The sequence below is a fragment of the Crocodylus siamensis genome, chromosome 5, assembly GCF_052110815.1.
Source record: "Crocodylus siamensis isolate JL-2025a chromosome 5, ASM5211081v1, whole genome shotgun sequence".
In the NCBI taxonomy this organism is placed as follows: Eukaryota; Metazoa; Chordata; order Crocodylia; family Crocodylidae; genus Crocodylus; species Crocodylus siamensis.
The window spans coordinates 78,217,204-78,243,920 of NC_143399.1; the positions used below are offsets into that span (position 1 = coordinate 78,217,204).

General features: G+C 45.3%; 1 protein-coding gene across 2 annotated transcripts in view; it reads left to right on the forward strand.

Moving 5' to 3' along the window:
* COL15A1 (collagen type XV alpha 1 chain) overlaps positions 1-26,717 on the forward strand; it is a 285,296-nt gene that overhangs the window by 181,896 nt on the left and 76,683 nt on the right. For both annotated transcript variants that reach the window (XM_090049302.1, XM_090049301.1), the window contains exons 18-22: positions 6,272-6,316; positions 16,301-16,345; positions 21,929-21,991; positions 23,382-23,417; positions 23,719-23,802. In XM_090049302.1, coding sequence (XP_089905428.1) covers positions 6,272-6,316; positions 16,301-16,345; positions 21,929-21,991; positions 23,382-23,417; positions 23,719-23,802 — 273 coding nt within the window. The remainder of the gene's footprint in view (positions 1-6,271; positions 6,317-16,300; positions 16,346-21,928; positions 21,992-23,381; positions 23,418-23,718; positions 23,803-26,717) is intronic.

Genomic DNA, 26,717 nt, shown 5'->3' on the forward strand with positions numbered 1-26,717 from the left:
CTTGGCTACTGTTTTTATGAAGGTACTTTCTAGAGACTTGATGCTTGCTAAGTCTAAAAGCCTCTTTTCTTGTCTTGCTTCAGTCTCCCTTATCCTGTGAAGTCTTTAGCCTTTGACATTTTAAATTATTGATCTCTATGGCTATCTTCCCTATCTACTTGCACTATACCCACTTCTTCTTCATAAACTCCAGCACACAGACTGAGGGAGATAAGAGACAGCCCATCTACTCCCTCTTCTACACCATATAGGATCAGACCCTTGGGCATTTATTGACATCATCTGGAAGGCTAAGGTGTATCCTTTAATTAGCACAGCTCCAAGAGCCTCACTAATTAAAAGCCCCCGGAGCATTACATGCATCAGCATCCCTGCACTGAAAAATGGCGGCAGGGTACTTTGAACTAAAGCTCATCGAACGAGCTTTAGTTTAAAGTGCCCCGCCACCATTTTCAGTGCAGGGATGCTGATGGACACCATGCTGGAGTCTGCTGGAGCACAGTAATCACGATGCTCCAGCAGATTCAATTGAGTCTGTTCTGACGTGCTGGAATTACAGCATGTTGGAGCAGCCTCCCTGAACATGTACAGGAGCCCATTGTTTCTTTAGGTCTCCAACACTGCTTTCCTGAATTCTAATATTCTTAAACTGCTATGTCCCATGAATTGTGCTGCATTCATATAGCCTGTGATAAGCAAACATTGCGTTAATTTTCACATTTTTATTCATTTCGTCCATAAGTGGCATGAGGGTTAAGCCCTTCTGAAAAGTGTAGTTCCGTGGCCTCCTACATGTGGTACTTCAACCAGTATCAGAGCAGTACAGCCTACCACTTACAATGACATGCTAAGGGAATGCCTTGGGCTTTCATTATCATAGATCTCCTTATAAATTCAGAGATTTTGGTCACGCATGAAAATTAATTTGCACATTTTCACATGTGGGTACAATTGGGAGTTTCTCCTTAAAAGCACCCAGAAACCAGAAAGATAGAAAACTTTCTGGTCAGGACTGAAATAGCTTGCAGCGCTACACCATTCAACCAGCTCTCTGTGGCTGATTTGATAGGTCTATTAATTGTTTGGTTTTGTGAGCATTGCACTAATAAAAACAAAGACAAACTTGCAGTCAATTTCCAGAAGAGCCTAATTGGGACTCTTCATTCTTTTTCCTTTAGCAATTGTGCTTTCTTAAATAACCCAAAAACTAAATGATATTCCCTGATTTAAAACAACTTTAAAAAGATTAACAGCAAAAACTCTTTTCAGCTGGCAAATCTCAACCGCACAATCCAGTGAATATTTACAGTGTGACTATAATCTCTTTGAAGTCGATAATAATACTACTTAGAATAACTTTGCTCCCATGAGGTTCTGTAGGGCCTGAGGCTGCAGATCTTACTCAGGCAAGCAAATATTTAAAACAGCAGTCTTATTAAGTTCATTAAGCCACTTGAATGCAGGTTTCAGAATACTGCCAGTGTGGGAAATTTTAAAATCCACCACAGTTCCCTTTGAGTCTTCCTCAATAAATTGAAGCTGGGTGTGTTGAATCAGTGCATTCCCAGCTGCCTGGGTTATGTCCCCACACTTATCAGGAAGCACTTTGAATAGGCCTCCTAATGACGATACGTTTTCCATCCCCACAAACTTTCTCCACTGCAGAGTTCACTCTTCAAGAGCTCTGCACCTGGCTTATCTTTAACATAAAGCAGCATAACTGGAGGAGGAGATCTGTCCAGAGATATTGTGACAGCCTACACAAAATATTGAAAATTGGAGGTAGGATAGTGCCAGGGGCCAGTTTGAAAAGCCAGGGACTGAAGTGGTCTGATATTTCACTAGCTGGAAGTGACAATGCTGAAAATTCATTTGACATCTGTCTTATTTTAAGCAAAAGCACTATTTCTTTATGTTCCTTTTAAAAATAATCATAATGAGTGGTCAAAACCATCACATTAAAAATAATAATAGAAGTCATTAACTAGCAAGCAGCAAATTGCCCATTCCAACCTGCAAAAGTGATGCCATTGCTCTTAGCTTTGCTTCCAATATGGACATAATTTCCAAATCATTGTGCTATAACCAGCACAAAAAAAGAGGTCTTATTGCTTTTGCACAGAACTCAAAAAGTTTGTTCTTGCTGTCATTTTGCATTCACTCTTCAAGGCCTTAGGTCAATTAAGTAGGCACAGAAATACTTCATTTTAATCAAAAATGATTCCAGACACTTGCCAGTATTGCATGAAAGTGTTGTGAGCTATTTATGTCCTATAAAACCTCTAAAAGTTTCTGGCCGTGTTGGAAGAATGACTCTGCTCCTAAGAACATTTTAATTAAAACCAGCTGTTAGGAGGTGCATTGTCTCTATTTGCCCTGCATTTGCTTCCTTTGCATTTTCCCTCGAAGGGATGGCAAATTGTCAAAAAACAACTAAATGAAAGCTGCACATAATTGTTTTATGTATAATTAGTAACAACAAAAACAAAGCAGTTACTATTGGCTACATACAAAACTTTAATTCACCCTTTTATAAAGAAATTGGTTTAATGCAAGCATGTCACATTTATTTTGTGGCAAGCGCTGGATTCTTTTTTAATCATGCTAAAGGGCTAGGCTGTAATTTCAGGGATCTCCTCTCAGCCTACCCACATATTAATAGTAAAATATGGTCTTTTCTGCATTAACTAAATATTTAGCTGCCATTCATTTGCTTAGTGTCATTATTGGGCTTTAGAGTTGATACCACAGTCAGATGAGTAAGGGGAGCTTGCACCTGTGACTCTTCTGCAATCTCGGAAAGACAGCACTGTCAGTCAGCCTCTGAGCACACACCACCCATGAACTCTCACACATACTCCAAACCTGGAAACATGCCAGGAAGGTTGGTCTGAGGCATCCTTCAGTAGCCATTTTCAAGACCTGGGTCTCCAGTTTGCCCAAGAGTAGTTACTGGGGTTGGTCCTAGAAAAACCTTGCTGCTGTATTCCTGTTTGGAGCATGTGATCAGGAGCAGATGGCAGGGTGGGCAATTTGGCAGCACAGCCCTCATGTGGACATGTTTTGTGGTCTTATTTGCACCTCAGGCAAATTACACAGTATTTATTATTCCTGACACACCGAAGGCATCTATGCTATGACCCTTGCCACAGTGCACACACTTGCAGGATAGCTAATTAGAGGTGCCATCCCCATGTGCCCAGAAGCACTCCCACAGCACAGTGCATGAAGGTGATGCTCAGGTATGTGCTCAGGGCTGCTCTAACCAACTATGCTGCTTTATTTCTGGTACTTAGTGAGCACAGAGGGGGTGCAAGGGGGCAGCATGTGCTTCTTGGCAGCAGTCCTAAGCATGGTGCAGAGGCAGTGTAGGTATGCCCTCCATCACCATGTGGAGGTGGGCATCAGTTAAGAACTCCTTGGGTGTGAGCTCCCCACTGTTTAGACAACATAGCCATCCTAAATCTGATCCATTTAAAAGGAACTGCTTTTGTAGCATTAGATGCTCCAGTGTAAGCCAAGGCTATATTCTGGTGCATGCACACAAGGAGACTGAGGTCAGGCGGCATTGGCAATCTTATGTTTGTCATTTCCTGACTGCTGAGGCTGGCATACTGTTCTTCCCTAATTATCCAAGTGGCCAGTTATTGGCAGTCTAGAGGGCATTTTTAGGCACTTATGTGTCCAATGCAATTCTTTTCCTGGATGTATAGCACTGCACATGTAGTAATTAGCTGTGTAGACAGAGCATGCTCAGTAGCAGCTGTTGCCCATACACATGCCCTTTGTGAATACATAGTAGACTTAAATGCCTAAAAATGGAGTTATTCAGAATCAGTGACTGTCGGACATATCCTTAGGAAGAGAAAAAGAGCCTTCTGTGTGCGTTTTGCCTCCATAGCTCAGCAGGCTACAAGCGGTGGTTTTCACGCTATTCCATAGACCCCTGGGGTTCCATGATGGATCATTAGGGGTTCTGCAGGAAGACTGGGGGCAATGGAGATGTGGAGTGGGAGGCAGTGCACCACCATTGTGGGGCAGAGCTGCCTGACTCCATGTCAGTCTTTAGGATGGGGTTAGGAGTTTTGTGGCAGAAGAAGTGTGTCACGGGGCGGCATCCTAGGAGCAGCCGTGATCTCTCCTAGCGCCCCCTACCGTGCCACGTCTGGGATAAAGCACCCTCGTTCTCGCCCACCACATCTTTGATGTTAAGAGTATTAAGGGAGGCTGCCTTTAGTCCTCCTTGACATGGTACCCCTGACAAACTCCAGTCTGTGCCCCACCTAAGATGACTCGGTGCCCTCACACCTTAAGGGCTACGCGTGGCTCCTACCACCCCGATACCATGCCCCAAGCCTCGTAGATGTCCCAGACGTTGTCTAGTCGATTTCTCAGATGGCCTACGTTCTCACAGACGCTTTCTGGCCTCTCCTTACTTGCAGTCGCCCGCGCTCCCCGCGAACACTCCCAGGCCTCTCTCGTGGCTGCACTGGGGTCTAACTTCACAATTAAGTCCTAGGCACACACCCTCCCTGGGGCTTCTCGTCATTGCACCCTCCCTGGGGCTTCTATCTCCGTGCCTGGGGTTCAGGTGGCCGTAGCCGTGCCTGGCCCCTAAATCCCTTCCGCAGATCTACAACTCCTGTGGGCTCAGGTGGCCTCAGCCTTACCTGGCCCCCAATCCACTGTGCCCCTTCACAGGACTGGGGTCAGTGCCCCCTTAAAGCTGTGCCCTCTCTGGCACTGGGGTCTCCACACCACTGTGGAGCCCCATGAGGCCTCCTCCAACCCCTATTAGCCCCACCCGGTCCTCCGGTGGGACAACAAACAACAGAATGTAATAACATGAGCCAATCGGCTACAACTCAAAGCTAAGCCTCCTGGCTAAAACGTAAACTCTAAACCATCAGGCAATTTATCCTCCCAAATCCCTACCAGGGCTTCCTCCACCCGGTCTCCTTCCATAGAAGCTGTTCAGGCCATCAGGCTGCTCTACTCCGTCTGCCTCAACAGAGCTCCAACTTCCTCAGCTGCCGGAGAGGAACTGCTTCTGGGCTCAGCCTGGCTTGTTTATATAGGCCAGGCCTGCCCCCTTCTAATCAGCTGACCAAACTGGGGTGCCCCAGCAATTGGCACCTGTCCCTTTTTCTAGGAGCAGGGCGCTTCAGTGCCCTGCAACAAAGTGATATGAAAGTTTTCCATTACGTTAGGAAGTTTGAAAATCACCGAGTGAGGACATTCACTTAGATGCTGCAGTTCCTGAATTCTAGGCTCCCTGTCTCACTCGGAGGGAAGAAGCAGTGCCCATTTTGCTTCCCAACACAACCAACTAACTGCCATATGACAGGCTGGGTATTGTTGTCTCCCTTTTCTGACGCTCCTCTCAAAGCTGAGCCACTAACATAGTATTTTGACAAAATGGATGGAGGACAGGACAGGAAGGAATCTTCCATCTCAGCAGGAGCAAGGGCACCAGCTAGAACCCAGGGTCTGCTCTTTTCCCAGATAATAACCGTTTCACTGAACCACATCATGTGCTTTGTTCCCTTCCCCCTGGCCCCACATATCTCCCACAAGACTCCCCCTCCAGGGTTGGGGTGTGTCAGAGGATTCAAGCAGGTGGACAGTATTCAGGCCCCCCGGTGCTGTGGACACCATCACTGCAGTGTAGATAAACCCTGAGTTGTTGCTTTACAAAAATTCAGTGTGTATGCATAACCACTTTTCAGCAGACCACTGACTACACCTGTGGGATTCATAACTCTGTCAAGTGTTGCCCTCTAACACTAACAAACTGAAGCAGCTTCAGCAAGAAGTCAGGAGGTCATAAAACTTATTTTAACATAGGAAACTGTATATTTTTTCCAGCACAGATTTGAAAATAGTGACACCATTTTGATTTAATCATAGCAGAAATATTGTTTCAGACTGAAGACAGCCTTTTGTTTCAGGCAAGAATGTAAATACTAGTAAACAGCTGAAAATAACTCCTTGAAACTGTATCACTTGGGTAATTTTAAACAAAGCTTCCGTGTCCTCTATAAGAAAATATTAAGCAAATATAAGCAAACTGTCACTGAAGTGGTTAAGACACCATGCAATACATGTCAATCAGGCTTTAAAATATTCTAAAACTGTTTAATATTCTAAATTTCCTTTATTGATAATGCAACTAGCAGACTTCTTTACATGACTGATTTAATTTTTTTGTTGGAATTGTTGCACTGAAATCTTATATTGGTTTGTTGGTAAATTTAGCTGTCTTTTGTAGGGTCCGGTGGGGGAGATTGGACAACGTGGGCCAATGGGACCAAAGGTAATATTAATTAGAAAATTACATTTAAAAGTCAGCAATGTTTGATATTTGGCACTGGAACAGATACTGGTTTGATGTATTTACACATTGCTAGATCATGTTTGATTTTTATTCTTTTTAGAATTGGCAAGCTGGTCAACTGACTGATCAATAGACTGCATAGTTTTTGATTGGTCAAAGATTATGGCAATTTTTGGGGAAGTGAATTTTTTTTTTCCAGTTTTCTTAACAGAAATAATGCTTTATTGTTTTTGACACATTTCTTAATGGAAAACTTGTGGGGTTTTGTGTATTATTTGATTGCATTGTCAATGTTTTACAATTTTTGCCTGATATTTGACCAAACTTTATTTGATTGGTCATATACCCAACCCTAGTCCTTTTACAACACTCTGTAAAGAGGAAACTAGCAGAATCAAAACATTTCTATTTTTTTAAATGTTCTAGTAACTCTGACATGTCTAAATTATGTTGAGCAAATTTTACATTCATTTACATTAATATAATTCTAGTTCAGAACTTTTTTTCATATTGATTCTGGCACAGCTTGACTAAAGACACAATTAATAGTTATATATCACAGATTACAGTGTTATAAAAACTAAACACCCAGGCTAAGATACTCAGACTTTGGCATTATACAAGCAAACTGATTTTCAAGGGTCGAGGGCTACTCAGGGGAGCCTGAGAATAGAGCTGGGACTCATGTTTAGGACCCCTGTAAGCCACCTAGACTTCCTAATTCTTGAGCCTGGGTATAGATGAAGGTTTATTTCTTGTCAGTGGTCCTGGGCTTGGAAGAGTAACAATATATAAATGTGGCTCTAGATCCAGACCAGGCTCACAGAATATAATGCCAGTGTAGGAATTAGGAAGGACACTAGGTCCCCCTGCGGAACACGCTCTTAAAGCAGCCAGTGCATGTATTGCCACTAACAAGTACCATAATGCAGAATGTCTTAAATGTAAGAGTCACAGTGGTGGGATAAAGAGAGAGAGGAATCATAACACAAGCAAGTGTCATCGTAATGTTATAACAAATAGTGATGGGAAGGCAATATTGTCTTAATGGCTAGGGACAGACATTAAAAAAGACTGAGCCTGAATTGATTCAGTCTTTGCAGGTTAGTCTAACCTGACTAGGCTAAACTGTTTGGAAACTGGACAGATGTTCTCTCTGGACTGAGGAAATTCAGGCACATGCCTGCAGTGGCTCATCCTAGAAGCTGGGGAACTCTAGAGCAGCCCTCCCTTCTCTTCTGCAGGGAGCTGAGCTGAGCGGGGCATGGCCAGGCCCTGGCAGGACTCTCTCATTAGGGAAGTCTGCTTTCATGGTCCCAGGCTTTTCCCTGCCGGCTGCTCAAGGGACAGGAGTGTTGCTAGCCCCAACCCCAGGTTACTGCCATAATCTGCATCTGAAAAGGTCCTACAATTAAGGATGCCCAACTTTCACCTTTGGCTTGCCAACATGAAATCAATCTGATTCCTGATATTACCATCTGAATATGCGTGCCATCATTTCTGGTGGTGATAAAACATTTTGTTAGGAACAAAAAGTCCATTGGTTTGGTTTTTTTTACAAACTTCATGTGGTCTGTAACCAGCATCTTCAGCTCACAGAGACCCCATTTACCCAGAACTTCTCTTATCCAGTCTCACTTCTCCAGTCTTTGCACTAAGTCACCAGGTACAAAAAACCTTATTACTCTTTAGGACTGAGTCATCAACTTCCAGTAGCTGTCCATAAAGTAATGCAGCATTTCATCTGAAGCAGGAGTTGGTGGGATGCTGTATGATAGATATATTCATGGGCATAGGTTTGAGTCTCACTGGGTGCATCTATGTGAAATGCTCGTTGCTATGGTGACGGAGCGTCAGCAGGCACTAACCATGACACTGCCTCTACTGTATAGTATCAATGAGCTGCACAGTAGGGTCAGAAATCACCTGTGTACCACCATTACCAAAGGATACTGCGCAGTCATTTAGTAAAGGCAACCCCTGCTTAGCGCTCTTAATCGGTTCTAGACAAACCAAGCATGAAGCAGAACTACACTAAGTGAAACCGATTTTCCCCATAGGAATTAATGTAAATGGAGATAATTGGGTATTGCTGCTTCTCACTGTTACCACCTCTCCCCAACTCCCCCGTCCGTCTGCCAGCCACTCTGGCCCCATGTGCCAGCCTGAGCCCTGTGCTCCTTCTTCCCTACCCTGGGCCCCTGCTAACCCTGGCCCCAGGCACTGGCACAGGCCCTGCACTCATGCCCACCTGCCCACTTGCGGCTTTACACCACTGCTGCTTCTCCCCACCCGCCAGCCGCTCCAGCACCATGTGCCAGCCCAGGCATTGCACTCCTGGTGCCCTGCACTGGCCCCAGGGCACCAGCATGGGCCCCATGCTCATGCTCACCCGCCTGTTCACTGCCACTTCTCACTTCTCACCGCCACTGCTTCGCTGAGCACTGTAACAAAACTTGCGCTAAGTGGAATCAAGTGTGAATTTTAAATGAGCACTATAGCAAAATAGCACTAAGTGAAACCACATTAGCAGGGATTGCCTGTACTTGCTAAAGCAAATACTAAATGAATGTGCAGTACCAACTGCACAGTGGGGCACACGTGTAGATGTGCCCACTGAGACTGTTCTCTCTTAATTGTGTTGTATCCCAAAATATTTCTTGCTCACCCAGACTGACACACGTACAATGCTCTTTCCCTGAGTATGCTAATATTATAAAAGCCTTTGTCTGTCTGTCTGTAACGCTTTATTCGCTCTCTGGTTGGTAGTTGTGGCAGCCAATCAGGGGGCCAGGGTGTGGGGGTGAGACAGTAGTGCTGGCCTCGCCACCCCCCAGCCCAACTCCTTGGAGGCAGAGGGAAATAGTGGGAACTGGAGCTCCACCGTAATGGAGGGGATCCAGAGAGGGGGGGCAAGGCCAGTGCCGCTAGCCTCCCTTCCTGCCCCCCACCCGGCCCTGCTCTTTGGAGCCAGGTGCCAAAGCAGGCCCCCCCCAAACAACAGCTGGAATAGAGAGGGGAAGGGGAGGGGGGATTATCCAGGGGCAGTGCGTGGCCACTCGCCACCAGCACCGGCCACCTGCCGCCAGCCCCACTGGCCACCACTGCCGGCCCTGGCTGCCACTGGCTGCCTCTCACTGCCTCTCACTGCTCCCCTCCCACCCCCCACCCTGGGAGACAGGTGGTCAGGGGGAGATGCGTGCTCCCGCACCCAAAGCAGTGAGGAGGAACCAGACCCAAAACAACAGTGGGAAGTAGGGGAGGGAATGAACCCTGGCCCGAAGCGGCAGACAGGGAAGGGAGAGAAGCTGGACCCCGACCCTAGACCAGGGGGACGATGCAGGCCTCTGTCCCTGCCCGACCCCCCACCCATCATGCTTGACAAGCAATTTGCTAGTATTATCAGGTTGTTTTGTTTCTGCCATGCAATGACCTTCTCCATTATACCTCCATTAGACTGTTTGTCTTAACATTGGCCCTAATCCAGTTCTGATTGCAACATGGATAACTTGCCACGTTGTCATAATAGTCATATAACTGTAGAAAAGTATGGCTGGCAAGAACCTCAGGAGGCCATCAACCCCCTAGTCAAGGTAGGATTATCACTGTCTAAACAGTGATTCTAAATCCTGGAGTGCCTTGAGATCCTTTCGGGGTGTCACAGAGTCTTAACATTGGTATGTTTGCAAACATGATTCATAAGGAAAAACCTAGAGATATCAAATAGAAATACATAGCCATGTCCATATGTACATGGACATTTGGTTCCCTGGGAACAGCTAGTAGCGGCACACTTTGTGCCGCCGCTAGTTGTCTCCGGGGAACGCCTGTGCCATGTGCACTCTGGCATGCAGCAAGTTACCCTGGGAGGGGTAGGGGAGACTGGGGCCAGCCCAGCGCTGGCCCCAGAAGCCTTACCTGGCATCCTGGGGGCCTCCTGTGGCTGCAGCAGTGGCAATCCTGCCACATGGAGCCTGGCCAGCAGCAGAGTACAGCTCTGGCTGGCCAGGCTCCAACTTTGGGGGGTGCACACTGACACCACATGCTCCACTCCACTTCTTTTTCCATGGGTTTTTTTCAACCCTGGTTATCCAGGGGTAAAAAAAACCCTTCGTGTTGCTCCCTTGCAGTGCAGAGAACAAATGAACGTGCAGTATGTGGCATCACAGACGTGTCTGCAGTGCCACATACTGCATGGCCGCACTCATCTAGACATGGCCCATAGGGTTAAAAGCATTTCAACCTGTTGAGTTCTTTGCAACAGGAATTGCCCTATTATTTTTTGCTGTCAAAACAGGAGTATAAATTAAGAGTTAACATTTTCTGAGGGTTGTCTGAGTCTATCAAAGGGTTCCTCAAGTCTGTTGAGGGATGCCTCAAGTCTAGAAAGGCAGAGAATTACTGGTCTAAATCATTTCAGATAAATGGTTGTCTAACCTGACTTTAAAAACTACCAAGGATAGGGGTTCTATGACTTCTCTAAGTAATGAATTCTAATGCTTAAGCATCCTCATATTTAGAAAGTTCTTCCTCTTATCCAACCTAAATTTCCCTTGTTGAAGTTTAAGATGATTATTTTTTGTACTAACAAACTGAATGTACTAGCAAATTGTATAATTGTGGGGGAGGGGCAGAGGCATGCGTCCATTTTCCTAATGTTGAGCTTGAATCAATCTCCCTGGAGTTTGTGGCCATTACTTCTGGTTTTCCCCTTGGCTGCCCTGATGAACAGTTTCTCACTGAGCCCTTGATGTACTCCCCTAATGTAGCAGTAAGCTGCTACCAGGTCTCCTCTCAGCCTTCTTTTCCTCAAGCTGAAGAGTCCCAAATCCATCAGCTTTTCCTCGTATGGTTTGCCTTTTAAGATTTTGATCATATAGGTGGCTCTTCTTTGGACTCTCTCAAGTTTGTCCACATCCTTGTTAAGTGTGGTGCCCAGAACAGGACTCAGTACTCCAGCTGCTGTCTCACCAGTGCTGAGTAAAGTGGAAGAATCACCTCCTTAGCATCGATTGATGCATGCCATAGTATTATTTGCCCTACTGGCTACAGCCACTATCGCACTGCTGGCTCATATGCATACTGTAGCCTGTTATTATCCCCAGATCCCTTTCATTCATGGTGCTAGTCAGTTTGGTGCCGCCAAGCCTGTAGGTGTGTTGGGGGTTGCTCATCCTAAGGTGGAGCACTTACATTTCTCAATGTTGAACTTCATCAGGTTCCGATCCGCCCAACTTGCTAGCCTGTCTAGGTTCGCCTGTAACTGTAGCCTATCTTCAAACGTGACCACACTTTCCCATAACTTGGTGTCGTCCATGAACTTGGCCAATGAGCTCTCTACTCTCACATCCAAATTGTTAATAAAGATGTTGAAAAGTACTGAACCAAGCACTGACCCCTGCAAGACACCACTGCCCACTTCTTGCCAGGATGACACAGTTCTATTCACTACAACTCTCTGGGTCCTATCTTGCAGCCAGTTTCTCACCCACCTGATTGTCTCAGAGTTAAGCCCACAATCCTCCAATTTTCTCGTGAGGACATTGTGGGATACTAGATCAAAGGCCTTTTGGAAGTCTAGGTATACAATGTCAACCTTCTCTCTCGTGTCCAGGTGGTGAGTTACCTGGTCATAGAAGGAGATGAGGTTGGTAAAGCAAGACCTGCCCACAAAGAAGCCATGCTGGCTGTCATTCAGAATCTTACCTTCTGCAAGCTTATCACAGTTAGACTCCTTGATGAACTTTTCTAGGATTTTCCCTAGGATGGAAGTTAGGCTGATTGGCCTATAGTTACCCAGGCCTTCCCTCCTGCCCTTGTGGATGGGCAAACATTCGCCCTCTTCCAGTCATCAGGACTTCTCCAGTGCACCACGAGTTGTGGAAGAGTTTTGCCAGGGGTTCCACAATTACTTCGGCCAGCTCCTTCAGCACTCTCGGATGAAGATCATCCAGTTCTGCTGACTTGTATACGTCTAATTTTATTAATTGGTCATACACCAATTCTATGGCAATAGTAGGAAGGCAATTATTCCTACCATGCTTATCCTCTACTCTACCTGGCATGGTTTTCCCCTTGGTCCAGTGAAAGGCCAAGGCAAAGTAGTCATTCAGAAGTTCAGCTTTTTCCTGGGTGCTGGTAACCAGCTCTCCTGAGCTGTTGAGCAATGGCCCTATTTGTTTTCCTCCTGTTCCCTATGTACCTAAAAAAGAAGTTCTCTGTACCAAGAAGTCCTCTTCTTGTTGTCCTTGATTCCCATTGCTAACGTAAGTTCAATTGCCACTTTAGCCTGTCTTATCTGTTCCCTGCAAATGCAGACCATCATGGAATAGTCCTCTTTGGGTTCTGCCCCAGCTTCCATTGTTTATAAGCCTCTTTCTTCTTTCTAAAGAGGACCGTGATTTCCCGGTTTAGACAAGACGGCTTCCCACTCCCTGATCATTAGCAAAGTGAAGATTACAGCTAAGAAACTACATAGAGCAAAACCTAGGAGCAAGCCCACAATCAATACTACTAGCACCAAGAACCAGAGGAAGTACCAAGAGTTTGTGAAAGCTTTTGAACTCAGCATGTTCGGGAAGTCACTACTAGAGAAGTCAGAGGAAATTTGGGAAGGTTTAAGAACTGCAATCTATGCAACAGCTAAAGCTACATTTGGGGAAAAGAGACCAATAAATAAGGACTGATTTAAAGAAAATGCAGAAGAACTCTGTTACCTCTCATCAATATCCAGAACACAGCCTATCTGGAACACAACAAGAAGCCAACAGTGAGCACCAAACAAGACTTTAACATGCAAAAAACAAGGTACGGAGAGTAACCAGACACTCTGCAAATCAGTACGGGACCAAGCTCTACAATGAGATACAGGCAGCCTCAGACAAAGGAACCCCTAAAAGTCATGTATGACAGTCTGAAGAAAGCTCTAGGCCCTATTGTCAACAAGGTTGCCCCTCTCAAATGGCTCAGCAGTGAAGCCATTACAAATAGAAACAAGCAGATGTCTTGTTGGGTTGAACACTACTCAGGCCTATAGTCACAAGTAAGGAACATCACCAGCAAATCACTGAACCAAATACCAACTCTACAGATCATGCTAGAGTTAGACATGTAGCCCACTGTAGAGGAGCCAAGCAAGGCCATTGATTCATTATCAAGTGGCAAGGCTCCTGGAAAAGATGTTATCCCAATGGAAAGTCTCAAGTGCAGGAAAGAAAGCCTGTTACCATATCTTCATCAGCTGTTACTCAAAGGCGGGAAAGAGGGTGAGGTACCACAAGACATGCGTGATGCAAACATTATCACTCTATATAAAAATAAAGGAGATAAGGGTACAACTACAGAGGTATCTCACTAAGCATAGCAGGAAAAGCTTTCACAAGGGTCATCATGGTGTGCCTACAGCAGCTGGTGAGTCATGTCTACCCTGAGTCTCAGTCTAGATTTAGGGCTGAAAGATCAACCATAGACATGATATTTTCTTGAGTCAACTTCAAGAAAGTGCAGAGAGCAAAACCAATCATTGGGCATCACCTTTGTGGATCTAACCAAAGCATTTGACACTGTCAGCAGAGCAGGCCTATTTGCAGTTGTAGAAAAGATAGGATGCCCACCAATCCTGTTAAGTCTTATATGTTTCTTCACAATAACTTGAAAGCAACTGTTCGGTTTGATGGGTCCACTTTGGACAACTTTGAAATGAAAAACGGAGTGAAACGAGGATGTGTTCTCTTGCCCCTGTGCTCTTTGGAGTCTTCTTCTTGGTACTCCTGAACTGCGCATTTAAAGATACAGAAGGTAGACATTAACTTCACACAGGCTCAGATGGAAAACTCTTCAACCTGTCGCCACTCAAGGCCAAGATTAAAGTTAGAAAGGTGCTTATCAGGGAGCTTCTATTTGCTGATGATGCTGCCTTATAGTCCACAATTAAGCCCTATTACAAGAACTCATGGATCACCTTTCAAGAGCTTGTCAGGCATTTGCTCCCAGTATCAGCATAAAGGGAAAAGTTGTACTAGGACAAAGAGTTCCACAAGATCCGTCAATCACCCTTAATGAGAACTAGCTAGAAGTAGTCCAAAAGTTCACCTACCTAGGTTCTACAGTGACCACCAACCTTTCACTGGATGAAGAGCTAATGTTCACATCAGAAAGTCTGCTGAAGGTGGTAGCAGCCTAACTAAAAGAGCATGGAACAACTCAAAGCTTACCATCAAGACCAAAATGCTAGTGTACAAAACTTGCGAGCTCAGCACTCTCGTATATGGTGGGGAAACACGGGCAGCTTATGCCCATCAAGAGAAAAGGTTAAACAGCTTCCACCTGAGCTGTTTATGCCACATACTCAACATCAAATGGCAAGATAAAGTTACTGACACAGAGGTTCTTCAGAGGGCAAATTTGCCGAGTGTGACAGCTCTACTCAGAGATGACTGCACTGGCTAGGCCAGGAGTTGTCAACCAGGGGTACTTGGAAAGGGACTAGGGGGTATGTGCGGACGGGTGGGGATGGAGCCCCCGCTCCATGTCTGGCCACTGCCACCTCCCTTTGCTCCACATCTGACCACTGCTACCCCCCCACTTCATGTCTGACCTCTGCCCCCCTCCACCTCCTCCCACGCCCCACCCCACTCCGCCAGAAGTGTACCCAAAAGGGGTAAACTCCTTAAAAAAGGCTAGGCCATCTGAGTAGATTGGAAGATGGACATATACCCAAGGACATGCTGTATGGGGAATTATTGGAGGGAACAAGAACAGCAGGACACCTCAAACTTCGCTATAAAGACACATGCAAGCAAGATTTCTACCTTTTTTTCCCTTTAGGATAGCCTGATTTTGTGCCTTTCCAGTGACGTCCTCAAGGCACAAAAGGCATGGCAGATACCTTTGTAGACTAACTAAGATACATATATGGAGCACATGCTTCTGTGAACCTAAGTTCACTCTCATGGACTCTTTTTTTTCTTTCCCCCCCTCAGACTCTCCTTCCAGGGGATTCTGCCTACCAGTTCCCTGAGTTTGTTAAAGTCTGATTTTTCTGGAGTCCCACATAATTATTCTGCTGCTTTCCTTCACATTTGTACATTCTTACATTCCATGCTGTGATATTTATTGTTTTCCTTAGTCTCCGTCCCCTTGTATTATGCTCAGGATTATCAGGCACGCGTTTGACATTGTGGGATCATACGGTGTGCCCCAAATAAGCCCCAAAAGTGTTATCTTCTTGGTCATGTTTAGGAGATGATCTAACCTAATGCCTATCACCTATTTCTATTGTTACTACTGATGCAGTGTTTTCTCTCAGTAGCAAGGAGGTTGGACCTGCCCTCCACCTTTTCTTTGACTAACTGTGCTAGTGTTTCTGTTAGGCAGCTGCACTGCTGCTGCCCAATGGGGAACTGGATGGTACTTGTGTGAGGGTCCCTTATGTGGTAAAATATTGTCCAGCTGCCCCTGGATGTCCTGCATACCCTCCTTTTGCCAGCCATAAGGCAGTGGGTAGCTCAGGTGAGTCACCAACAGCTCAACCATGGTGCTCAACCATTGTCACTGCATGATACCAATAGCAATAAAAACTTGATCTGACTTTGATTGAGATCTAGAGGGATGTCATATATCCAGCCTGTTTGTCTGATATAAATGGCTGCCTGCTTTTGCCACAAGTGTTGTAAGTGGGCAAAGCCTGTGTAATGAAAAATGGTTTTTCCACCAAAAGCTGTAACATCTGTAAGTCTCATATATATGTGAACAGAAGTAATCCTGAGAAAAAGAAGTTGAAAAGATTTTCAGTAAACATAATCATTATTACAGATCATGGGACTTGTACAAACCTAAAACTGGAGCAAATTTGTGCTGATTTAATCCTTTCTTTCCAAACAAAGGGGTGTACTTGCTTGAATTCCTGTAACCATTCTGAGGTTTTCTACTTACCATAATCTTTGCTGTATATCTGTGTTTCAGGGGGAAAAAGGTGATACTGGTCCACCAGGCCTGACAGGTTTAAAGGTAGGAAATTCATCTGACTTGAATCATAATTTTGTTATTTTCTCTACATAGTATTGCATGCTCTTTCTGCTTGAAAACACTGGTGGAAACTTTTCTTTCATTTAGAGGATTCCAAGATCAAAGAGAGGGGAGCCGTCTGCAAAACTGGCCGTGTCTACATGAGATGCTGACTGCACAGTTGTTACTGCTTAGTCATTTAGTACAGGTTTCCCTCACTTTGTGCTATACATGTGTTCCTGGAAAACAGCACAAAACTCAAATTCGCATATAACACGTTTTTGGTACAAAAAGGCTCATCACATAAGAGCGAATTTGCACATACAGAACCTGCATAAAGCGAGGGAAACCTGTGCTTGCAAACACAAGTACCAAATGAATGCACAGTAACTGGCATTACTACACATTAGCGTTCCTGAATGGTTTCTTGGTGGTGCTGACTGCGCAGTAGTTCATTATTACTGCACAGTAGCATCGCATCATGCTTTGTGCCACATGAAGCTACTGCGCATGCAATGCCTCATGTAGATGCTGCCACCGAGTTGAATCATAAATGTAAGCAAACTGTGATTTGTTGATGGATACTTCTTTTTAAAAATATTCTGGGTCCAATTCACCACCAGCTTATTTCAATTGTGCATTGGTGTAAGTCCAGTATAATCAAAAGGGTTATAGTGATGTAAACTACATTACAGCAACAGTGAATCTAGCCCTCTGTTTGCTGAACATTTATAAGAATTTTATCACAGCATATGCTTGTTTAATTTAAAAACATGATGCAGTGGGCTGCTGCTTGTTATAAATTCCATCTGCTCTACATATTTTGAGTTCCATCATTTAACCAAGATACCTGTCTACATGATAATTAAAGATAATACATCGATGCAAGGGAAAGTTGCTTTGAGCTGTTTTTATGTCTTCCGGGTGCTGATTTTTTTTTTTTGGCATAAGTTGCATAAAGAAAATGTTCTGCTTTGTTGTCCTAATTTTGCTAATTCATATTCTTTGATGGTAGGACTCACCCTTCTAGCCAAATGGGCTGGATGAAGGGCACAGGACTAGTCTGTAGGCTACGTCCCACCTGTGAGGTTGGCCAGATCCAGAATGGGGTCAGCTCACAGGGTCAGTCCACAGGTTCAATCTAGTGCATCGGCCCAGGCCCACACACTAGATCTGCACCTGTGGGAAGCCCCATGTACCGTATTTGGCCCACAGGCCAAAGGTTGAGTACCACCATTCTACAATGTATGCTCTTGTGGTAAACACATTATAAAAGTACATTTCTAAAGTTTATATCTATTTATCTCTCTCTCTCTCTCTCTCTCCCTCTCTCATAAATAGGTAATAACAACACTGTTTAAAAAAGCAAGTTACCATAGTTTGTTTGTAGTTCAATAATAAAAATAAAAAATAATAATTGAAGATACCTGGCCCTCCTAGAGCTAAACCATAGTGAATTCAGGAGCAAATCCTCTTCTGATTTTTGAACAGTCGCTAACTGTTCAAAATCAGAAGAGGGCTTGCTCCTCTGTTTATAAGAACTTACTGGAGGTGTCTTGACTGTGTCCTTGGCAGTGCTGGTGGCCTTTCTCAGCATGTTCCACTTCACTACTGTAGTTTCAGGTTGGGTGTATGTGAGTGGGACAGGGCAGGTGGGCCAGCTCAAGAGCAGGTGCCCAGGGTTTCAGTGCAGATGCACAAGGTGTTGTTCAAGTGCTCTGCAGTCAAGCAGAATGATAAAGCCTTGGCCAGTGTTTACTGAACGGTGATAGCTTCAAAAGAGAACTGATGTGTAGCATGTTAAGATTTATTGGTGGTGAATATGAAGAGTGTTAAAAAGGAAAAGTGACCTCACTGTAATATTTGACATTAATTTTAATGATTTTTGCTAAAGCCAGGTCTTTCTTTCTTACTTAAACTAGTAGGAAAGTGAAATTGTTTAGCATTAGCACTATCAAAGTGAATTTGCAGTAAGTGCAGTAATGTGCAAGAGGCATGTTTGATCTGTGTTTGAATGAAAGTCACCTGGTTGTGGGGGTCTCCCAAGGCTCTCTGCTATACTAGCTTTGGAGCTGGTCATAGGGTAAGAGTCACTGATGAAGCAGCACCATGTATCTGCATAGTACCTTGAACACTCAGAGCCAGTTTCTCTTCCAGAAATCCAGTATTCAGGGCTTTCTCTAGGGTATGGCAAATCAGGTCAACTGCCTTGGACCCTGCACTATGGGGGACACCACAGAGCTGGGTGGAATGGCCACGGTCCCTCCCACAGGGGCCGACCTGGTGATGATGGTTCCACTCCACACTGCAGAAGAAGCATGGAGACCAGCCCCCCTGGGTGCAGCGGAGACCCCAGCCCATGTCCTGCCTTTGCAGGGGTCACACAGGCCCCACACAGTGTTAAGGGGGGCCCTGCATAGGCTGACTTATCCCGGGTGGAGCAGGCATGACCCCTCCCATGGGGCCTGCCTGGTGCTGGTGGCTCTGCCCCACACCACAGAAGACGTGTGGAGAGTCCTCCCACCCCTGGGGGGTGGGGGAGACCCCCACCTGTGCCCTGCCTTTGCAGGGGTGCCATGGGCCCCATGCAGTGCTAAGGGGGCCCCGCACAGGCTGATTTGCCCCAGGCCCTGCACCCCCCTAGGGTCAACCCTGTCAATAATGCACCTACTTCTGTAACACACTATCTTCTAAACCTTAAAGCTGAGTTATAAAAAAGCAGCAAGAAGGGAAAGGACCCCTCATCTTTTGCATTAGCTTTTTTTCAGGGACTCAGGCAGAATGGAATAGAATCATAGTTTCACTTACAAGGTGGAATAATATCTGGCCCTACTAAATAAAATCCTGCATGTATCCTGCAAGCTGTGAAAGGAGACCTGAGCAACTTTCATAAGCTAAGGCAGATGGAAGGGAGATCAGGAGAGGTCCTTGAGATCTGTTATTACAGAGGGGCAGGGACATAAACTACTGTCCACAAATAAGATGGAAGGGTAGCACAGGTCTACTAACCCAGAAGGAGCCATGTGGTAGCCTTGCATCCTGGTTCAGGAGGGTTGTGTTTAGATTACCTCCACCAATATCTCTGCATAGTCTGTCCATGCAGACCTCTTTGGGATGTCTAGATATGAAATGTATTTCAGTCACATCTGGAAGGAAAACATATGAATTAGGCTTCAGGTTCTTGATCACTCGTAGCTTGCTAAAGCTTTATCACATCTGTAGATGCCATTGTAGAGAAATTTACCTGGTGTGGTTACTTAAAGACAATGGATAAAATATTTGGCTAGGAATGGTATTCTGTTCCCTTTCTAGTCATCTAGGTGTCCAGATTTATGTCTACATGGCATTTCTGGTTGTCTAAGTGCCAAAGAGGACACTTGTGCATCAGACAGATAGAAATTCTATAACTGGATGCATAAGCCTGTTTGCACACATAGTCATTAGGCCTGTGTGAAGCAGCTAGTATTCGCTTCAGATTTGGATTAGGCTGATTTGGGGGACAGTGATTCAATTCGGTGATTTGAATCACTGTCCCAAATCGATTTGGCTGAATCTGATTTAGAGATTTGGCTACTGCTGAATCAGCCGAATCTCTGAATCACACAGGCTCATTCCCCACCCTCTCTTCCATCCCTGGCAATGGCTGCCCTGCCTGCCCCAGCTCCTGGCAATTTAAAAAAAAAAAACCCTGCCAGGGTGCTGCCAGGCGGGGGAGGGAGGAGGCAATCCGTGCTGCCCTCCACTACCCCGTGCCATGTGGGGGACTCTGCATGAGCCCCCTGACGCCTGCCCGCTCCACCAGTCCCCACCCTGGTTGTCCCACCTGACCTGCTCCAGCCCTTTAAGAAAAAAAACAAAAAAATCCCCTGACTCACCAGTTCCTGCCCAGTGGGGCACAATCCCCGCTACCCCCTACCACGTGATGGGGCTCTTCCATGAGCCCCCCCCCCAAAGCCCCAAGGCTGCTGAGGGAGCCAGTGAGCCGGGGGGAGGTGGGGTTGTTTTGTATTTTTTTCTTAAAAAGCCAGAGCTGAGCCAGGTGGGCAGCTGCGGGGTGGGGCTGGGAGAGTGGTGGGGTTGGAGGACTCGTGCAGAGCCCTCCATGCAGCACAGGACAGTGGGGTGCAGTGGGAATCACGCCCCCTGACAGGCATCACGCAGTGAGTGGGGGCTTTCATTTAAAGCACTGGGAGCTGGGGCAGGCAGGGTGGGCAGAACAGCCATGGTGGGGCTGGGGAAGCAGGCGGGGTCAGGGGGGTGGGGGAGCAGGCAGTGGATGGGTCCTGGTAGGGTTCCCCCCATGGTCCCCACCTCCTACTTACCAGCTCCAAGTCTGGCTCTAGCTCCCTGCTGCAGGCAGCGGGGACTGCCTAAAGCATTGAAGCTCTTCGAATCTTTTTCAGATCCATTTGGAGAGCTTCGAATCAATTCAGACCTTTTTATTAGTCCTCTGATTTGATTCAGATTTGGAGATTCAGCCACTGAATCAGGCTGAATCTCCTTGAATTGAATCAGCACCTGAAGCTTTGCACAGCCCTAATAGTCATCTATGTGCTCAGACTGGGCATGTGTACTGGCAATAAAAACCAAGGTACCAAAAACAGTTTGTTTTTACTTCAGTAATAAAACAATTGTTGAAGGAATGTGGTCCTCCTAGAGCTTAAACCATGGTGAATTCATATGCATAACAAACTGTCTGTTCAAAATCAGAAGAGGTCTTCAGGGAAGAGAAGGAGCCCTTTGTCCCCTAAAATGCTCAGTGGTTTAGTTTCCTGCCTGCAAAGCCAGAGGACCTTGGTTCCAGGTTTTCCCCATCATGTAGACAGTGTTTCTAATTTCCCAGCCCAGCACTAGAACCACCACACCATAGGTCAAACATCAGCTGGCTCCAGGGAGTCTGCATCCTATTGACTTTTGAAAGTAAGATTTAGGTGCTTTACAATTTTTACTCTCCATTATAAAAGTTCTAATTTGTTCTTCTATAACATACTCTGCAGATGGCAGAGAAAACCTGAGATGACACTAAGGTAGAGAATCCTTTCCTAATGAAGCAGAAACATCAATTCTGTTCATATTATTGCTGCCTTAAAAGAGAAGTCAGGATTTTAAATTTTGTAAACTATTACTCATAAATTCCTATGTAGCTTAAAGAATCCAGAATAACAACTGCACCTAGGGACAGTGTTTGCTGTTTCTCTTTTAGAAAGCTGGAGCATTTTATTGTAAATGTTCAAAAATGCCTTCTAGAAACAAAACTAAGTTGAATCAACACAGCCACTTGGAGCAGTACATCTTGCTGGAGGACTTGCACTGCAGTTCCTTTGTGTTCCTTCAAAATACTGCAGCCAAACATAAGTTCGGTCTTTGTATATCTCTTGTTTTCATCGCTAGTAATTAGTAGATCTTTTAAAACCCATTTTTCTGTGAGTAAACCATGTCATGTTTGGTAACTGTGATTTTTAAAACTTTCCCATGGAGTAACTGATCAACTTTCAAGAAATCAGATAGGCTAATATATCTGCTGCATTAAACTAGATTTAATGCAATATATGGTGAAAAATGGAAAATGTGATTCTGCTTTGACAGGGAATACAAGGTGCAAGTGGAAAACCTGGATTTCCTGGTGTTTCTGGACGCCCTGGAGATGAAGTGAGTGGTGCTACCGTGCTTGTTCTGTGTGCAATGAAATGCCCAGTCTTTGGTCCAGAGGCCACCAGTGAGCCCCAGAGCACTTACCATTGGTTTACGGGAAAGTGTCTGGTCACATTGCACTAGCTTTCGTTCATTTTGCTAATTATTACATCCCAGAAGAGAAGCTAAGCACTTCCCTGATATTGCTTTGCCATGTAAATGGCAGTTGCCACAGTGATAGTATTCAATAAGCCAGGGGTGGCCAATCTGCAGCATGTGTGCAACAAGTGACACAGGTATCCTGTGTGTGTGACATGTGGCAGACTGGGGAGGGGACAGGCAACACAGCAGCAGGCAGGGCAGGAAGCAGAAATCAGAGCAGCAGACTGGAAAGGGAACACAGGACAGAGAGCAGATAACAGAGCAGCAAACAGGGCAGAAGAAGGGAATCAGAGTAGCACTTGGGGCAGGTGCATGGCTTATATGTGACACACCTACCAAAACCATTGGCCCTCACTGCAATAAGCAATAAGAAGAGAATTCTCCACAACTTAATTTGGAATTCTGAATCTACAATTCACTCTACAAAGAAATTTGGGATTTCCTGATGTAAATGAAATATTTAACACTCAGACTCAAACCTCCTGGTAAGTGCCAACTTCTACAGAAACCTGTTAGCACCATTATTTTTAAGAATATCAAATGTAAATGAATAATTAATCTCCTCCAGATTGAAACTTGGCACAGGAGCTCTCTGCCTGTGAACGCTCTTTTGGTTTGTACATGTTTTGAAATAAATTGCCATTTTTAATTAGAAGTGGAGAAAAAAAATAGGACCGACAGATATTTAGAGGCTTTTATGTGGATTTTTTACTTAATTACCCCAGAGGATTATGTGAACTGTTGCAGATCAGTTGCCAATAGTTCTTTTAGCCCAAGGATGCTCATTGTCTGGCCCGTGGGCCATATATGGCCTGCGGAGCCTTGGAATCTGGCCCACAGGGCTCCCCACAGGCTGGGAAATTTGCTGGGTCCACTGGCCAGATCCAGCCTACAGAGTAACTACCCATCTGGCCCTCCAGCCTAAAAAGGTTGATCACCACTATGTTAGCCCTTTGTCACGTTATAACAATGCCAAATGTGTACTGGTCAATATGCAAACAAAATAAATAAAAGCAATTGCAAACTTTAAAAAAAATATATCCATTTAGAGCCTGATCCAAACTCACTTAAGTTGTCAGAATCTTCCATGCATTTCTGTGGGCTCGTGAACATTGTTCGTTGTGCATTTGGAGGCAAGCAAGGATATTTTCTGTTTTCTTTTTCAATGATTACTTAATTATTTTACTTACTTAAAAGCTTTAAATTTACTTTACTTACTTAAAAGCTACTTTTTTATTGTGTGCAGGGTCCAAAAGGGGAAAAAGGAGACACAGGACCCAAGGTAAGATGGGATGGAGTTTCATGTTACTGGGGTGTAGGTTGCAGTTGTGCAGGGGTGTAGGTGTTGGTCTAAGGACATAGGGAGACAGGGTTCTTTGGGTAAATTCAATATCTGTTATTAGACCAACTCAAATAGTTGGAAAAAATCTTCTTTGCAAGAAGAAAAGAAGAAGTTTTCCAACTATTTGAGTTGGTCTAATAAAAGAGATCAGATTTACCCAAAGGACCTTATCTGCCTATGTTACTAGCTATCTATTTGTGCTCAACTAATGGTCTTTCCATCTATAACCCGGTGGATATAGGGTGAGCCAGGACAGGATGGTGCCAGTATTGTGGGACCGCCAGGTTTACCAGGACCACCAGGACCAATCATAGCAGTTCCAGAGGTAAGTATCTTCATGAAGTGGAAAGGTCATAAAAGGCATTTGGTACCACAGAGCAGTTAAGGTGCCTGTTCTGGTGCTATCTGCCTGCCCCAAAAAGATAAAAATCTATGTGCCATATAGCTATAGTTATAGTATAATCAGGACAAAAATGGTCTTTTAAAGAATGAAAAATACAGAAATGAGCATAGACTTTAACAATATTGGGGAGGCGGCGGAAAGTGGAGGGGAATGTTGATTGATTTGGTTCTGCTTGAGCCATCAAAGTTGAAGAAGAACTAAGAAAAAGAAGCAACACAAGAAGTTTGATGAGTTGGGTAACCTGTGACCTGGCAGTACACAGAAGAACATTGCAGCTTTGACTGGACTTCAGTGTGCAGTCTGTCATACAAACCAGAAGACTAGCCCTATTACCAAGGCAGCATCTGCCTGCATCAAAGTGCATGCTGCTAGAAGATGATACAAAGAACTGCACATCTTTTAGCAACACATACACTTGCTGTAGGGTTTTATTTTGTATGTTAGCCTTTCTGTTTATGAATAGTATGAATACAAACAAAGGAGCTGGAAGGTTTGGACACATCAAACTTCAATCTAAATTTAAAAAACCCTGTGCATTCAATTTGATATGATATTTGGAACTGGGATTGGAGTGTTCCTGTAGCTGTGAAAAGAAAAGCAAGCTTCTCAGGTCCTCAAAAGCTTATCTAGCATCTCTCCCAGTTGATTCATTTAAGATATGACCAGAAAATCTATGATTCTATGAAATCATAGAAATCTGTGATCATTTGTATTGAGAACTGAAGGAGCTGTGTATGGCCACAGACAATTCATTCACTCATGACAGCCTAACACAGTTGGCATTCTTCTTAGGATAGGATGTTGGATAGATATCTTCAGCCTGAAAAAGCTTGTCATCCCAGGATGGCACAGCCTCGGAGCCAAACAATTTTAATTGTAGGAGCTAGGCCAGGGACAGGCAAAATACGATCTTTGGGCCAGATCTGGCCCTCCAAACCATTCTATCTAGCCTGCAGGGCCCCTCCAAAAAACAATTACCAATTATCCAGCCTGCAGTTGCCTCTCTGAAAACCAGTGGGAGGCATGGACTTTCAGAGGTCAAGGACTTGGAGGGCTCTGTGCCTCCACCTCTGTGATGCTCCCGGTATTCCAGTTGGGAGCCCCATGTGGAGGCATCAAGCGTGATGGTGGGTGACTGGACAGCTGGTGGGTGGGGAGGGGAGCTCCTGCCTGCAGTGCCAGGATCTGAACATGGCGGCAGGGAGCCTGCTCAGCCTGATGACGTACATGTGTGTGGGTGGATATGGGGAGTGTGTGTTGGTAGGTGTGGGATTCATGGAGGTATATGTGTGTGGGGGTGGGTTTGTGGGTGGGTGTGAATAGGAGATTTGTGGAGGGGTGTGGGCCCTCTGTCCCTCAGTGGCACACAGCCCCTGCTGCCAACAGCAGCAGGCAGCAGGTCCTTGTGGCACTCACAGTGCACAGTAGTCAGAGCTCCCCTGGCAGAATGTGGCTCTGACTAAGTTCCAGGGGCTGCAGATGGTGACACAGAGCAGCCTAGCTCAGCCCAGCAGCACACGCTTCTGGCTGCAGTGGCGGGAGCCCTGTGTAGTGGCCAGAGCCTGCCCAGCCTGATGGCATGTGGACCAGGAGCTACAGGGAGTGGTGCACCTTCAGGCCAGGTGGGTTCCATGCTGCCACATGTGGCTTCCCACTGGAGTACTGGAAGCCCCACATGAAAGCATAGAGCTGGCCCAGCTCGGCCGGGCCTGCTGTCATGTGGCTCCTACCTGTAGTGCAAGCCCCATGTGCTGACACAGAGCCAGCTTGGTTTTAGGTTGAAGGCATGTGCCAGAGGGCTGGGCTGGCTCCATGCCACCACGTGCAGCCCCCGGGACTCACTTGGAGCTGCACACCACTGGGAAGATCAGCCAGTTACAGGCCATGAACACCCTAAGGGCTCTCCAGCTTCTCCTGCTGCTGCTGTCACCAACGGTAGGGACTGTGTGCCATGGGGTAGGGGAGGGCCGTGTGATGACGGGCTGCACAACCCTCCACAAACCCCACATCCACACAAACCCCCCCACTCATCCACACACACTCCCTCCCCCCCGCAGATCCCCCACAATTCCCACCTGCACGCACACCCACCCACAAACCCTATGTCCCTTACAAACCCCACACCCATACCCCCCCATACACGCTCACAAACCCTACATACCTCCACAAACCCCACACCCGCCCACACACACTCCTTTCTTTTTCTATTTCTCTGAGTTACCAAGCCGCAGTCTTCCCTGATCTGCTCCATGCAAAAGAAACTTCTCTTAGTTCATTGTCAAAATGTGCAAATATGAAGTACCTTTGGCTGTTCTGCTCTGAGGGGTTTTATGAGCTCTTCAGGTCATTTTGAAGAGTCAGTAAATCATATTTGTCTTTGCTGGCTTGTTTGCACGTTTTACTTTTTCACAGAACAGCTATAAGTAGGTGCTGTACAGAAATCTTTTTCTTTTTCCTTGAGAAAACTGAATAGAAATAAGGGAAAGCAAGTAATATAATTTCATTTGCTTTCACTAAATTCCCATTTTTAATATACAAGATATGATAGGAATATCTGGAAATATTCTGATTTCTGACATATGAAGTAAATGTATGTAATTTTGTATCATTTGTTTGCTTTCTGCAATTCTGCCATCAGTATTTAATGGCTTTTGGATGGGAAGCTGAAAAATCTATGTATAGTGTGCAGAAATCCATTTAGCTAGCTATGCTAATAGTACTGTTTCTTCTTCAGTATATCAATAAAATAATGGCAGGAGGCAGGGTAGGATAGCATTTTAGATACTAAACTGATTCAGAGAGCCTGTGTAGGCAACAGCCTAGTCTTTCAGATGCTA